The following is a 15,709-nucleotide window of genomic DNA, read 5'->3' as shown; positions in this document are numbered from 1 at the left end:
TGGGTTGCTTTCCTTCATTTATGATCTCTTTGGGACACTAGCCCAAAGGGTATACACAATTTTATAATCCTTTAGGCATAGTTCTAAATTGCTCTCCAAAATGGTTCAATCAGTTCACAACTCAACCAACAATGTATTGGTGTCCCAATTTTCTCACGTACCCTCCAATATTCGTCATTCTCTTTCCCTGTCATCTTAGCCAATCTGAGAGGTGTGTAGTGGTACCTCAGAGTTGTCTTAATTTGCTTTTCTCTGGGTAATAGTGATGTAGAGCACCTTTTCATATGACTAGAAATGGTTTCAATTTCGTCTGAAAATTGCTCATATCCTTTTGATGACTTGTCAATTGGAGAATGGCTTGAATTCTTATAAATTTGTGTCAATTCTTTATATATTTTAGAAATGAGGCCTTTATCAGAACTTTTGAATGTAAAAAGTTTTGCCAAGTTTACTGTTTCCCTTCTACTCTTGTCTGCATTTGTTTTATTTGTATAAAAACTTTTTAATTTAATATAATCAAAACTGTCCATTTTGCATTCCATAATATACTCCAGTTTTTCTTTGGCCACAAATTCCTTCTTTGTCCATAGATCTGAGAGGTAGACAATCTTGCTGTTCTAACTTGCTTATAATATCACTTTTTATGTCCAAATCATGAACCCATTTTGATCTTATCTTGGTACAGGGTGCTAGATATGGGTCAATGCCTAATTTCTGCCACACTAATTTCCAATTTTTCCAGTAATTTTTGTCAAATACTGAGTTCTTATCCCAGAACCTGAGGTCTTTGGGTTTATTAAACACTAGATTACTATAGTTATTGACTATTGTGTCTTGTGAATCTAACCTATTCTACTGATCAACTACTCTATTTCTTAGCCAGTACCAAATGGTTTTGATGACTGTTGCTTTTTAATATAGTTTCAGATCTGGTAGAGCTAGGCCATCTTCATTTGCCTCCCCCCCCCCCCCCCCCATTAAATCCTTGACCTTTTGTTCCTCCAGATAAATTTTGTTATTATTTTTTTCTAGCTCTGTAAAATAATTTCTTGGGAGTTTGACTGGTATGGTACTGAATAAGTAGATTAATTTAAGTAGTATTGTCATTTTTATTACATTAGCTCGGCCTACCCAATTTTTCCAACTGATTAGATCTGATTTTATTTATGTGGAAAATGTTTTGTAATTGCTTTCATATAGTTCCTGACTTTGCTTTGGCAGGTAGATTGCCAAATATTTTATATTATGTACAGTTATTTTAAATGGAATTTCTCTTTGTTTCTCTTCTTGCTGGACTTTGTTGGTAACATAACAAGGCTGATGATTTATGTGGATTTGTTTTGTATCCTGAAACTGCTATAGTTGTGAGCTGTTTCTAATTATTTTTTAGTTGATTCTTTAAGTATACCATCATATCATCTGCAAAGAGTGATAATTTGGTTTCCTCATTACCTATTCTAATTCCTTTAACTTCTTTTTCTTCTCTTATTTGCCAAAGCTAACATTTTTAATACAATATTGAATAGTAATGGTGATAGTTGGCTAACTTATTTCACCCCTGATTTTATTGGGAATGGTTCTAGTTTATTCCCATTACATATGATGCTCGCTGATGGCTTTAAGTAGAGGCTATTGATCATTTTAAGGAAAACTCCATTTATTCCTATGCTTTCTAGTGTTTTTAACCAGAATAGATGTTGGATTTTGTCAAATGCATTTTCTGCATCTAATTAAGATAATCAGATGATTTTTGTTAGTTTGGTTATTGACACAGTCAATTAAGCTAATAGTTTTCCCAATATTGAACTATGAATGACAGTTCCTAAGAGCTCTTACAGTAGTAAGTCAAGATACCTTTGTTTCAGGTATATTTAACGTTAAAAAAGACCTTAAAGAAGGAAAGCCTATTGGTATAGTATAGTCATGAGTATTTGGGAGTAACTTCAGCAGCAGCAAAGATTTTCTTATAAGAGATTACTGTGATGTTCTTAAAAAGAAATGGCTCATGGTGGGACAAATTGATGTATGCACTCATGGAAAGGAACTCAAGTCTTCTATGTGTTTTATTATGCTTATAATTATAATTATATTGAAACTTTATTTTTACAAAGATCTTAGGTCTTAAGGCTTTATAATTAGTAAATGAAAGTACTTTATCAAAGAAACTCCAAAATTGGGTAGTCTAAATGCACTAAAGACTGTTTTTGGAGAAATTTTATGTAAATTAGTATTAAGAAGAAGGGTTAACTGTTCTAATTTGAGTAATTTTTTTTTTTTTTATTTCCAAAACTTTTGTGGGTACTGCCCTGGGTACATCCCTGTAACCTAAAGATCTAGAGTTTTCCTGGTTTCCCCTTTTATTCTCCTTAAATCTCTTCTATTCCTCTTAATTGCCCTTCTATTTGTTTTCAACATGGAAGTAAAATTTGGACTAGCCTCTAGGACTGGAAGGTGTTGTCCCAGCTTTCTAGAATTTCTTTCCCCAAGTTTTTCAAATTCAATCTCTTATATACTTCAACAATTCAAAATTATCTAAGTTTCTCCCAAGATTTCCTTCTACTTTTTATTTATATACTTCTCTCCAGTGACACAGAAGCCAGAATACAATATTTCATATTTTTATTTCATTTAAGATGTAACATTTCCTTTGGAAAAAGAAGGCTGAAGTTGAATCATACTACTTGAGTTCAAATCCTAAACTTTACCTCTTATTTATTGGTATACTTTGGGTAAGTCACTGAACAGGTTGAAGGTTAAATTTCTTTATCTATAAAATGAGAGAATTGCTCTTGGTCTAAGAACTCATGTCATGCATTTTTCAATTTTGTTGACAACTGGCTCTTGAGGTTTCCTAAATTTATAAGCAAAGGGTGAAAAATTATATGGATTTTTCTCATGCTTTCCATATTTATGGAATTAAGTATGTAACAGTAAGATGCCTCCACTTCTTCAACTGCCAAAAAACTTAAAACAAAATACACTGTATAATTGTTAATAACAAGTCCAATATCACTTTATTTCTAATATCTTCCAGACAATCTGTTCCGTTTAATTTTTAAAAATATAATACCTTACACTTTAACCTATAAGAAGCCCCAAATCCCTTAAGAAGTAGAAAGAGTATAAAATGCATTCAATTTGTAGCTTATAAAAACACAAATATACTCCCAGGATATTGTCAAAGAATAAATGACAGAAAAAGTAGGGCTGATCATATAGTGAAAGTGAGTGATTGATAACCTGTATATTCCAGTGATATCTTCCAATAAAATATAAGTTCCTTGAAGGCATTAATTCTATCATTCCTGACTCTGTATCATTAGTGCCTAGTACAGTGCCTCGCACACCTTAGGTCTCTAATAAATGTATGCTGAGTAAATATGTGAATCTTTATGACATCAAGAGAAAGAGAAGGACCTCAGCACTTTGATCCCCTTTCTCCCTACCATGATGAAATTACTGGGAAAACATGATAAGTAAAAAAGGATGGATGGTGATTTGTACTGTAGGAGAGACCTACATTGAAGAGATGGTATCCATTTAAACTCATAGGTTCACTTGAATATTTGAGTCCTAAATGTATTAAAATTAAAAATTTTCAATGCTGAGAACATATTCTTTTTTGTGTCACATTCAGCTTTAGACTCAAGGTCAAAATATATAATTCATCAGCAGACTTTGCCAGTATGAGTCAACTGTCTGATGTACTGGATGAGAAAGTGTGTGCATGCATGTGTATGTGCATATGTACATGTGTGCCCATACACAGGTTATAGTTTTTCTTGGCTTTTCCTGAAACAGAATAAATTCAGTTATTCCCTTTAAACTGCCACCATCACTGAAACTATATCATGTAAATATTGGCAGCCTCTGCAACAAATAATCAACACACTGTAATGGTATAGAATTGGGTGGGATTTATGGTATTCTTTGTAATTGCACAACAATTATCCTCCCAAAGCAAAACACAGCTATTCTATTGTGTATCTAGGTAAAAATAATGTGCTTAGACAAAAGAATTTACTTATTCTAATTTTTCAAGCTGTGAAAGTTAAAATAAGCTAGGAATTAAGTTCTCCCTTTTCTCTGCTGAGAGTTAACAACTTTCCTAAGAAAGATAATACTCACTTGAAATAACTGAGAGCTTTACATCTAAAATATGCAAATTAGCTCAGCAATGTACCTTAGAAATAACTATTCAAAGTGCCTTTAGAAAATGTCTATCTTGTTTGATCATCCTGTAAATGAAGAGTAGAAAGCATGAGCTTTCCCTCAGGGACATCAATAATACCTCAACAAACGAAAAGCCTTCTATACAGTTGTTTTAAAGAAGTGTTGGCATAGGGTCAAATGGTATTGTAGCCTCCACCCTTACTTTTTTTTTTTTTTTGAATAGCCCTGTTGTCATTTCATGCTTCTCTGATGTATTCATTACAAGAAAGACAGCTTACTTATATGTAGCTGTTTTAGCTAGAAAAGGGTGGAATTACATTTTCCCACAATATTTTTTCCCCAAACACTTTCTGCACCATAAAGGGCCTTTTAAAAGGCCCTAGTCATGGAAACTGAGATGACTCTGTTTATCATTTACTGCTCAGTAGTACCCAGTGGAAATCTATAGGGACACTATGCACTAATAGACTGAAAAAACAGAAATGGTAAATTACCATAAAGAGACAACAATAGTAAGTTTGTTTCCTTTCAAATGTGATACAAACCTAGTGCTGTTTTGCAAAAATACATTGTTTTATGGCTGAAGAGATTCTCTATGGTGGCCTATTACTCAGGTGAGCCAACCTTGAAAGAAGGAATAGAAGATTCATTGGGAAAAAGTAAAACTTCTTCAGAAGATCCAGATTACATTTGGTATGCTGGGATAGGTAGCATGGCAATTGAGCTGTACTATAGAAGAATTAATAGATTGATTTATTTGAAATGTATAAACTTAACCTAGGAGGAGCTGCATTAAAAATGGAAATTTTAGATTTTATAAACAGACTGATCTATGTTTTCTTTGCAAAAAAGAAATACAGGTGAAAAATAATATTTCTTTATGACTGGTTGAATCCTGAAATGGAGATGCCAGAAAAAAAGTGATTGTATACTAACAATATAGCTTTCCTATCCATCCCCTGGGGTCCTTACCCTTACTATCATTTAAAAAGAAAAAGAAAAAAGCAGTATGTAAGAGACTTAAGGAGCTTCATGTGTAATCTGCTTTTTTTTTTTTTTTGTTCTACTATATCTATAATATATATATAGAAGAGCTTATTTTATTGGTATTTAAATTCAGAATAAAAATAAATTCATCATGATCAAACACAATTATTGAAATTGTAATAAATAGATTACAATAGATTTTAACTAGGAATGTCAAAAGTTGATATTGAATCCTATCAGACAACTCAAATGTATATAACCTGTCAAATTAAGCCTATCAATGCAGAAAATATTTTGTGAAGTATCATTGTTCAAAAGGTTTCCTCTGAACTCCCTTCAAATATTAAAAGTTATGAGAACCTGATTTAATGGGTCCTCTCACCTAAACACCGACTGAAAGTTTATGACACTGGACAAAGTAGCATTATATAAGCAAATGAGGAAAGTTAGGGAGGTTATTTTATTCAATATAGAAAAAATTGTAAAGATAACTATGCTGTTGAGATGAAAACATATTTCAAGCTCTTTATCAGGAATCAAGCTGTTTATCCTGCTACATATTTTAATTTATTGCTTCATGACATTTGAAGTGCTGTCTATAGATAAACCTATGATATTAATCCCACAAAGTAAGAGAAGTAGTTCAGTCTTACAAATAGATAAGTAAATATATCAAATAAAATATTTTTACTGGCTTTTCCCACATAGCTAAAGTATTAGGAGATATAGAGTTAAACTTGAAGTCAGGAAGATTTGAATTTACATTTGGCCTCAGATACTTAATAGCTGTGTGGTCTAGGGCAAGTAATTTGTTTTTACTATCTCAGTTTCTTCACCTGTAAAGATAATAACACCTATTTCCCAGAGTTGTGAAGATTAAATGATGTCATTTATAAAGCACTTTGCAAGTTTTAAAACACTATACAGATGCTGGCTGCTGTTATTATTATTATTATTATTACTACTACTCATATGATTTTGACAGACATTTGTAAGAATCTGAGGGGCATCATCATCTTCTCAATTTTTACTTAAATTTGTTATTATAATTATCCAAATATCTTTTAGGTTTCAGTTCTTTACCTGCTTGAGTTGTTTCATAGCAAAATTTGTTGGTGAGTTGTTCCCAAGGTAAAACAAACAAAACAAAACAAAAAACAAAAACTAAAGCAAAAAACCAAACCCCTAAAATGGAAAGAAATCTCAAATCCCCAAAGTCAATCCTCAGACAATTCTGTTCCTGTTGTCTCTCACATGTTTTGTGTTATTACTAGGATTCAAAAGGCAGGAATATTTAGTTTATCAAAGAACAGTCTCTATGGAAAGTAAAATGAAATCAAATAAACTGAAAGGCCAATGTCTGTTTCCCACACTTCTTTCATGAAAGGAGAACAAATAGCTTTTACCTGGTTGATAGAAATTTGGTGAAAGCTCTCTTGCGACAGCCCTTGCAATGTCACATTCTTGGCGGGCAGACAGGGCAGCCTGGTCAGCAGCATCCGCTTTAGCTCTTGCATGTGCAGTCCTAAGCAGGGTATAAAAATCAGGAGTCAGCAAAGGTGCCATCTTATTAACTCACGCATTTCAAACAACCAGATCCTTTATAATCCTATAAAAAGGAACATCTAGCATTAGACCAAACACCCACAGAGCCTATTCTTACATCACTCCCCATTTTTCTTCTCTGGTCCTGTTAAGGAAGTCAAAGAAAGAATAGAGCATGCCAAGAGAGATTGTGGGGCTAGTTTTCTTAGTCCTTTTTGGGTCAAATTTTAAGATTATTTTAGCTGTCAACATTTCTCTGCAAGAGAGGACAGAATATGACTCAAGTGGAAGGGGCTGCCTTGGAAGGTAATGGGTTACTCCTTACTCTTTAAGCAAAGACTAGATAACCACTTATCATTACTTTTTGAAAGACCATTTTTAAAGAATCTACTATTTATTCAGTAATGTGCTAGACACTGGGGATACAATTTTTATTCAAAAATGAAACAACCTCTGCCTCAAGGTACCTACATTCTATTTGGGGAGAATAATATTTATACAGGTCAATATGTAGAAAATAATTTTCTGTCGAAAAATAATTTTTCTGTAGTTAGGTTTCTAATAGCTTAAGGTATTAGAATAGGCCTGACATAGAAAGTGATACTTCAATTACACTTTGAAGAAAGCTGAGGCTTTTACAAAGGGAAGAATGGAAAGAGAGTGTTCAAAATATGAAAGATAGCCTGCGTAAAAGGTATGGAGGTAAGACAGCAAGTTGGTTTTTTGGGTTATTATATAAGCAGGGTATTGTGGATAATTAATCAGTCAAGAAAGGCTGTCCTTTGAAGGATTTTAAAATTCTGAATGGTTTTAAATGCCAAATTTATCCTAAAGTCAGTTAACAAGTATAACCTTATTATATGCTAGGCAATGTATTAAGTGCTATGTATGAAAAGAAAAGCAACAAAACCCAAAACTAAACTCAAAAAATCTGATCCTACTTCTTACTTTCACAATCTAATGGGGCAGAAAACATGCAAACAACTACATGTAAATACATAAACTTATCCTTATTTAGGAAGTTGGAGATAATTTTGGAGAGGAGGCACTAAGAATAATTGGGAGAGGCTTCTTGGGAGCCACTGAATTTCTTAAATGAAGAAATAACACACTCAGATTTGTGCTTTAAGAAAATCAATTTGTTGATAAATGGTCAAGGGATATGAACAGACAATTTTCAGATGATGAAATTGAAACTATTACCACTCACATGAAAGAGTGTTCCAAATCACTATTGATCAGAGAAATGCAAATTAAGACAACTCTGAGATATCACTACACACCTGTCAGATTGGCTAAGATGACAGGAAAAAATAATGATGAATGTTGGAAGGGATGTGGGAAAACGGGGACACTGATGCATTGTTGGTGGAGTTGTGGACGAATCCAACCATTCTGGAGAACAATCTGGAATTATGCCCAAAAAGTTATCAAACTGTGCATACCCTTTGATCCAGCAGTGTTTCTATTGGGCTTATACCCCAAAGAGATTTTGGGACCTGTATGTGCCAAAATGTTTGTAGCAGCCCTGTTTGTAGTGGCTAGAAACTGGAAAATGAATGGATGCCCATCAATTGGAGAATGGCTGGGTAAATTGTGGTATATGAATGTTATGGAATATTATTGTTCTGTAAGAAATGACCAGCAGGATGAATACAGAGAGGACTGGCAAGACTTACATGAACTGATGCTAAGTGAAATGAGCAGAACCAGGAGATCATTATACACTTCAACAACGATATTGTATGAGGACATATTTTGATGGAAGTGGATTTCTTTGACAAAGAGACATAACTGAGTTTCAATTGATAAATGACGGACAAAAGCAGCTACACCCAAAGAAAGAACACTGGGAAACGAATGTGAACTATCTGCATTTTTGTTTTTCTTCCCGGGTTATTTATACCTTCTGAATCCAATTCTCCCTATGCAACAAGAGAACTGTTTGGTTCTGCAAACATATATTGTATCTAGGATATACTGCAACATATCCAACATATAAAGGACTGCTTGCCATCTAGGGGAGGGGGTGGAGGGAGGGAGGGGAAAAAATTGGAACAGAAACGAGTGCAAAGGATAATGTTGTAAAAAAAAAAAAAAATTAACCTGGCATGGATTCTGTCAATATAAAGTTATTATTAAATAAAATAAAATTTAAAAAAAAAAAAAAAGAAAAAAGAAAATCAATTTGGCAACTATCTGAAGAATGTATTGGAGTAAGTGTAGATGGAGATAGATACCCGTTTCTTAATTGTGGGGGTAACAGTGTGAATATAAACAAGGGAAAAGGCATGAGAATGATTTTATATTGATATAGAGGTGGGATCAATATGACTTGGCCAACTGATTGCACAGATATAAGGGATAGGAAAGAGTGGAAGGAAGACTATGTTTATGAGCTTATGTGAGTAGAAGAGGACAGGTACCCTAAAAGACAGAAATAAGAAAATTGGAAAAACAGGAGGATTTGGGAAAGCTGGTGGGAAAATGAGTTTGTTTGTATGTTAGTTTTGTTATGCCTATCTTAATAGGCATGTTAATTTTCTCATGTTAATTTTGAAATGCCTATGAGATATCCAGTTAAAAATATCCAGTCTCCAAGTCCAAAATGTCCATCATAGTTGGTGATGCCTGACAAAAAGGCAGATGAGAGATAGATGCATAGATCTGGGAGGCATCTGAATGTAGATGATAACTGAACCCATGAGAGGTGTTATAATGTTAGTGAAAGAAAGAGAAGACCTAAGTGAAAGTCCTGGTGTCCACCCATACAAAGGGGATGATGATCCAGCAAAGAAAACTGAAGAGAAACACTCAGATAAAGGAATCATTGATTTAGAGTTACATGGGACTTTAGAAATTATATAGTCCAAAACTCCAATTGAGGCTGAGGAAATGGAAACTCAGAGAATATAAATAATCGGTCCAAAGTCACCCAGTTAGTAAATAAGAACTAGGAGTAGTGAGATGAAAACCAAGAAGAGACCAGGAAGTCAAGCAATAAGAATGAAAAAAGTATTATGGAAGAAGGATTCCTGTTTTAAATATAGTTTGTGATATAAGGTCACTAAAATCCCTTCTAACTCAGAAACTGATTCTATGATCCAGAAAGAAACTATTCATAGTTTTCATTTCTTATGTGAGAATTATAATGAATTTATGTCAAAACTTTTTTGAAGCAGTTATTGATTGATTGATGTAGTCTCTTCTGGGTTTCTTCCCCTTTTCAGCGCTTTCCCATTTCTTTTTGGTGACTTACCCAAAACATGCACCTATATTATCCCCTCCCAGAATAGAGTTTGCATTCCAGTGCCTCCACCCAGGCCAGACAAGAGTGATTTCTTCCTCATAAATACTTGTCCTTTCCCAAAGACTTTACTACAGCCAGTTTTCTTTGTTGCCTATATAGCAAAACAGAGGAGGAAGGAGAAAAAAGACAACTCTTGTATCACCATGACTGCTACTGATGGCAATTTGGCTGGATCTTCAGATACAAAGATATCAATAATACCAAAAACTCTAATGATCAGATGCCTTAGAGATTGGATCTCACGTTCAGGGAGCATGTCTTATCAAACTGTGAGGTAAAGAGTTACTAGTAAATTGTAGCACCTAATAAGCCAGCAAGTTGTAGACAAAACAGACTGGACGATAGAGTGTTAAAATTTATATGGATGTTGGGAAAGAGATACGTTGAACCACAAAAATATGTGCCTCAAATGTGGCATTTTTTAAAGCTGAGTAGAGAACACAATTCCTTTTAGTCACTTACTGACATTCAGTTACTAAAGACTTTGGACAAGGAAACAGTAAAATCATAATGTAGACTGGTGCTTAGAATATTTGGATTTTCTCTGGATTGGTATATTCATTGTGAAATAAGGTAAATTTTTAAACTTGTATATGAATGAATTAGTATTATTCTATTCCTATCCATGGTCATGTGATAGGATCATAATCAGTCAACTTTCAAATGTTGCTATTCCTAACAACTGGGGCCATTAAACAAGTGGATCAATACAAATCCATCATGACTAACAGAAAACCTCTTAAAGTCAATGTCCTACTTACTTATCAGTAATGAATCAAATAGTCTTCTCTGAATAAGGCCATGCCACAACAAGTCAGTTTTTCTTACATTTAAAATTCAAATATTTAAATGTTTCTTGCACTAATTTACAGAAATTTTAGGTGTGAGAAAAATCATTTTTGTGGCTGAAATGCTGCCTTCTCATTCCATAACAAACTGCCAGATATCAACTATTGTGAATAATGTATGCTCTTGCACTTCTCATTTCATAAATGAGTAATATTCTGGCTAACATTTTAATAAATGTAAAGTGCATCTAATTAGAGATAAATTCTAACAAAAATTCACTATAGTTTCATTGTCTCAGATTTAGAGGTAGAAGAGAATTCAGAGATCATTCCCTCACAGTAACGGTGCCTACAAGACAAGGATAGTAAATTGACAAAGCTGAGACTAAAGTCAGTTTCATTTTCTCCAAACTTATAACTTTTCTGGATTGTTTACACAGACCCATTTATGGTTAAGTATCTTTTTATTTAATATACTCTTTCAATACAGAGATACTTCAAACATGCTATTTCAAATCCTTACTTGTACTTAAATATTGTCTTCCTATTTTTTGCATCACTGGAGGGAATTTTTTGGGGGAGAGTGTAAAACACAGTCTACTACATAATATATGTAAAGCTCTAAGAGTACAGTGCCTGATACCTCATAGATGCCATATTAATGTTTATTTCCCCCCCCCATCATGCCCTCCTTTAAAGTTATAATCAAGTTGATCTAGCTATAGTTGAGTTTGCAATTAATTAACTGAGTTTGCCATCAAATCCTTTTGTTTCTATCCTAACTAAAATTTTCCTAATTTTTTTAAAGTATCCTTTAGTTTTACTTTACTTTAGTAAATCTTTCTGATACAGAATCTTGATGTGACATGGTGCCATCATTTGACCAGTATGACTGTGTGGCATGCTAGACTTAAAATGCAAAAGCTGTAGATAGACAATTCTGTTTACACAAACACATATACAATGAAGGAATTGAATTAGATGCCTTCCAACATCCCTCTCATGCTTATTCATATATATATATATATATATATATATGTCAAAAAAAAATGGGAGAGGGAGACTCTTTTGACTTCACATTCTGCTTTTATACTATTAATTACTTAATTTTAAAATCAATTATGCTGTAAAATTCCCTCATTATCCTCTTACTTTTATGTTACATGCATTTTCTCCCTGCTAAGTAAAATTGTCTTTTTTGATATCAAAGACTTTTTTTTCCAAATTATTATTTTCCTTTGCATCCCCTTAACTTCATGCAATTTTCTTTTCATGGACTTTTTTTTGAACTATTCTATAATTCTACAGTTTTCATTTCTCTACTGCTTACACATTTTTACATTAATTTTTGGCTGTATAATGCAGCTTTGAAATGTCACAGATTATCACTCCTCAAAATGGAAAAATGTGGTCATTGCCAAGTTGTTTATATTCCCTTGAGGTGAAATAACTTAACTCTGCCATCTTTAACTGAAAATATGAAATGATCATTGGTTTTTCATGCTTTTCTCCTCTAATGAGGTAGAAGTGGAAGCAAAGACACAAAATGTTTTAGTACTCTGCCCAATTAACATCAAGCAATAAAGACAGAGCTATAAATACATAATATCCCCCCCAAAATCTACCATGACCAGTTTGACTGATACTTTTTATTACTGCCTAAACTGGTTCCCCATGCAATACTACAAATCCAGCTTCAGACACTAATTGGCCGTGCCATCCTGGGCAAGTCATTTAAACTCTTCTCTGCCTTGGTTTTTTTTTAACTGTAAAAAGGGACAAATTAATAACATCTAGTTCACAGGTGGTAAGGATTAGGGTTTGGCATAGAATAAGTGCTTAATAAATGCTGGCTCCCACTCTACATTATGCCCACCAAATCTAATCTATGGGGACTTCTTTGTTTTAAAGATATTTTTGTACTTCAAAAATCTATGGTTTCTTTGCAACCTCTCTTCACTTTCTTGGAGGGCAATTTTCATGACTAGCTATGACCAAAGAATTCAAGACTCTATGGCCAATTTGCTGACGATCTTCTGTGAACTTGGTTAGTATAGTCCCTGGACAAAAAACAAGCAAATCTCTGTTAATCCATATTGTAAGTTCTCTAGTCACTCCTTTGTGGCTTATTCATATAGAAATAGGAGAATGAATATTAAACATACAGTCTCAGAATTATAGTGAACTTGATACTTTGGATTCAAATACTACTGAGATAACAACTAGCTTGACCAAGAAGTCCATAGAATTTAGAGCACTGGATTTAAAGTAAAAAAGATCTGGGTTTAAATCGTGCTTTACTTAAATTTAGTTAAAAGACATAAACATGTTAAGATAGTTAACAGTTAAAAGGCATATAGTTTTGATTTTTTAATTATTATTTTTAATAATTATAACTTTTTATTGACAGAACCCATGCCAGGGTAATTTTTTACAACATTATCCCTTGCACTCATTTCTGTTCCAATTTTTCCATTTCCTCCCTCCACCTCCTCACCTAGATGGCAGATGTTATATGTTTTATACATATATATATATATATATATATATATATATTATAGCATATCCTAGATACAATATATGTGTGCAGAACTGAACAGTTCTATTGTGGGCATATAGTTTTTAGATAGTTAAAGGCATGTAGTTTAGGTAATTTGTTTAATATAAGTTCAGTTTGCTGCCCTTTAAAATGGGAATAATAATGATACCTGTCTCATAGGATAGATGAGTGGAGTACTTTGTAAATCTTAAGCACTGCACTAAATGATGTTAGTCATTTTGCTATTATTTATTATTCTTAGAGTTGCTAGAGAAAAAGTGTTCTGTGCTAAAGTTCACAGTCCCTTAAATAAAAGGGTACATGTAACCTGAAAGTAGCAGGCATTACTGCCTAAGTACTACTGTAGAATCTGAAGTAGAAAAAGAAGCAATAGATGGTACTATGAAACTAAATATGTCTTGCGATTGCAAGATACTTCAGAGCAGAGGCTGTTCCTTATTTCATCTTTGTATCTTCAAGTCTCAACACAATGCATTGTAAGAAGTAAATTCTTAACAAAATGATTGTTGATTTAACCATAGTCTAGCCCTTTATCCTCTATTAATACAAGGAAACATGTCAAAATACCACTTTCCTTAATGATTTTCTCTAAGACTAATTTGTGACTGTATTTGGAGCATAAAGACCATTATTTACCTATGTAGCTTCCCTCTCACACATTTTTCCTTTCTGTGCCACACCCCTCTTGCCAGTTCTTATGATGAAATAAAAGTGTTTCCTTCCTTGAAATTTCTATGTGGAAAGCTGCCGTGGTTAACAAATGAAAAAAGTAAATCTAAAGTTACTCTTTTATGTTTTTCTTCTTGCTTGGCAAAATATCTGAAAATGATTTAGCTTTTTCATGCATTTTATCCCAGAAGTGAGGATGGAATCATTGTGTTTGGGGAGTGGGATTCAATTGTTTATTCAATACAGAAGAATAAAAATAGTGTTTGAGAAAGATTAATATTGGCAATGCAGATTGCTGGAGGCAAGGAGAGAGGAAGCTGTTAAGTAGTCTCTCTAGGCAGGAGGTGAAAGGGCCAAAAGTAGGATAGTGACTATGGAATCAGAAAGGAAAAGAACAAAAGTCAGAAGTACTGCCAAGAAAGGATCAAAAGAGTACTGAAAGATATTTGATGCTGCGTGGAGGCATGCATTTTTTAGAGGAAAGGGGGAAGGGAGAATATGTTGATATGATAAATTATGATGAAGACATGCGGATTGTAGGATCCATTCCTAGATGAGAAGCCAAACAAGGACATTAACACATTACTCCATAGTTGGAAGTTGACTAAAGATAGAAAAAGGTGTCTAGTTTCTATTGGCCCTCTGGTAGTCAACCAGGCTTGTTAATACAGACAGAGCAACAATGGGCCTATCCCAAAGCATGGATGAAAAGGGTGAAGATGAAAGAGACTTTTTTTCCCTACAACAATGAATGAACAAGTAAAAAGATCTGGCTGTACTTTAGGGTACTAACTAAAAGAGAGAAGGTACACGAGTCAATGAAACAAATGAGAAACATAGTACAATAGAAAGTGCACTGGATTCAAATCATGACTCTGCCACTCAGCATCTTAGGAATTCTGGGTAAATTATAGCTTTTCGGGGCCCTAGTTGGCTCATTTGAGGGTATTAAAACAGATGGTTTATGGTGATTCTTTCCATCTATAAACCAGTGATTGATTTTTGGATCCCAAGAAATGAGAATATTTTGTAACAATTTCTACAGATTTTCTGGGGACTTAGGCTGAAAGATATAGTAGCTATTTTTTAAGTTGTGGGTATATAGAATAAGTACTATTTTTCATAATCAACTCTAGAGTTAAAGGGAAAAGTAATAGTCAAAATTACTTAATATTTTCTACTACAACATCTTCATAAATTCACTTTCCTCCCAATAAAATCAAAGTTCAAATCAAAGTCTATCATAAGTGAAACTCATTCAGTGAAATCATTCCAAATGCTAGTAAATGAATGCAGTGAGGCAATTAATTAATATGGTATTGCTAAATGAAGTCAAATGATTTGCTTGGCACTAGTCAAGAGGAGAGCAATCTGCCACCATTACCATAAGATTCATGACACAGTTGACTGCTGGATTTGAATATGAAGTGTGAAAACTCGAAGTTAAAACAATTTTTATGTGAAAGTACCATAATAGTTATTTCTCATTACTGTTCCAAAAAACCTTCCTAAAGCTTAGAAACTACTGCTTAATTTTTGGACAGTGTTTTTCCTTTCATTTCAGTAGAGTTCTGGGGAACAGCAACATACTTTTATTTAACACTTCAAAGTCTATTGCTGCAATGGACATTTCCTGTGGCATTTTGAAAGCAGGAATGACAAAGACTGAGTAAAGAT

The 15,709-nt window shown here is 33.6% G+C and overlaps 1 protein-coding gene across 5 annotated transcripts in view; it reads right to left on the bottom strand.

Annotated features, from left to right (window-relative positions):
- The window catches only part of JPH1 (junctophilin 1), a 92,384-nt gene that overhangs the window by 19,139 nt on the left and 57,536 nt on the right, over nucleotides 1-15,709 (bottom strand). For all 5 annotated transcript variants that reach the window (XM_051970026.1, XM_051970027.1, XM_051970023.1 and 2 more), the window contains exon 3: nucleotides 6,567-6,685. In XM_051970026.1, the coding sequence (XP_051825986.1) occupies nucleotides 6,567-6,685 (119 nt within the window). The remainder of the gene's footprint in view (nucleotides 1-6,566; nucleotides 6,686-15,709) is intronic.

Source organism: Antechinus flavipes, chromosome 1 (genome assembly GCF_016432865.1).
Source record: "Antechinus flavipes isolate AdamAnt ecotype Samford, QLD, Australia chromosome 1, AdamAnt_v2, whole genome shotgun sequence".
NCBI classification, from domain to species: Eukaryota; Metazoa; Chordata; class Mammalia; order Dasyuromorphia; family Dasyuridae; genus Antechinus; species Antechinus flavipes.
The sequence above is the reverse complement of the archived record's forward strand: the minus strand, read 5'-3'. Positions and strand labels throughout refer to the sequence as shown.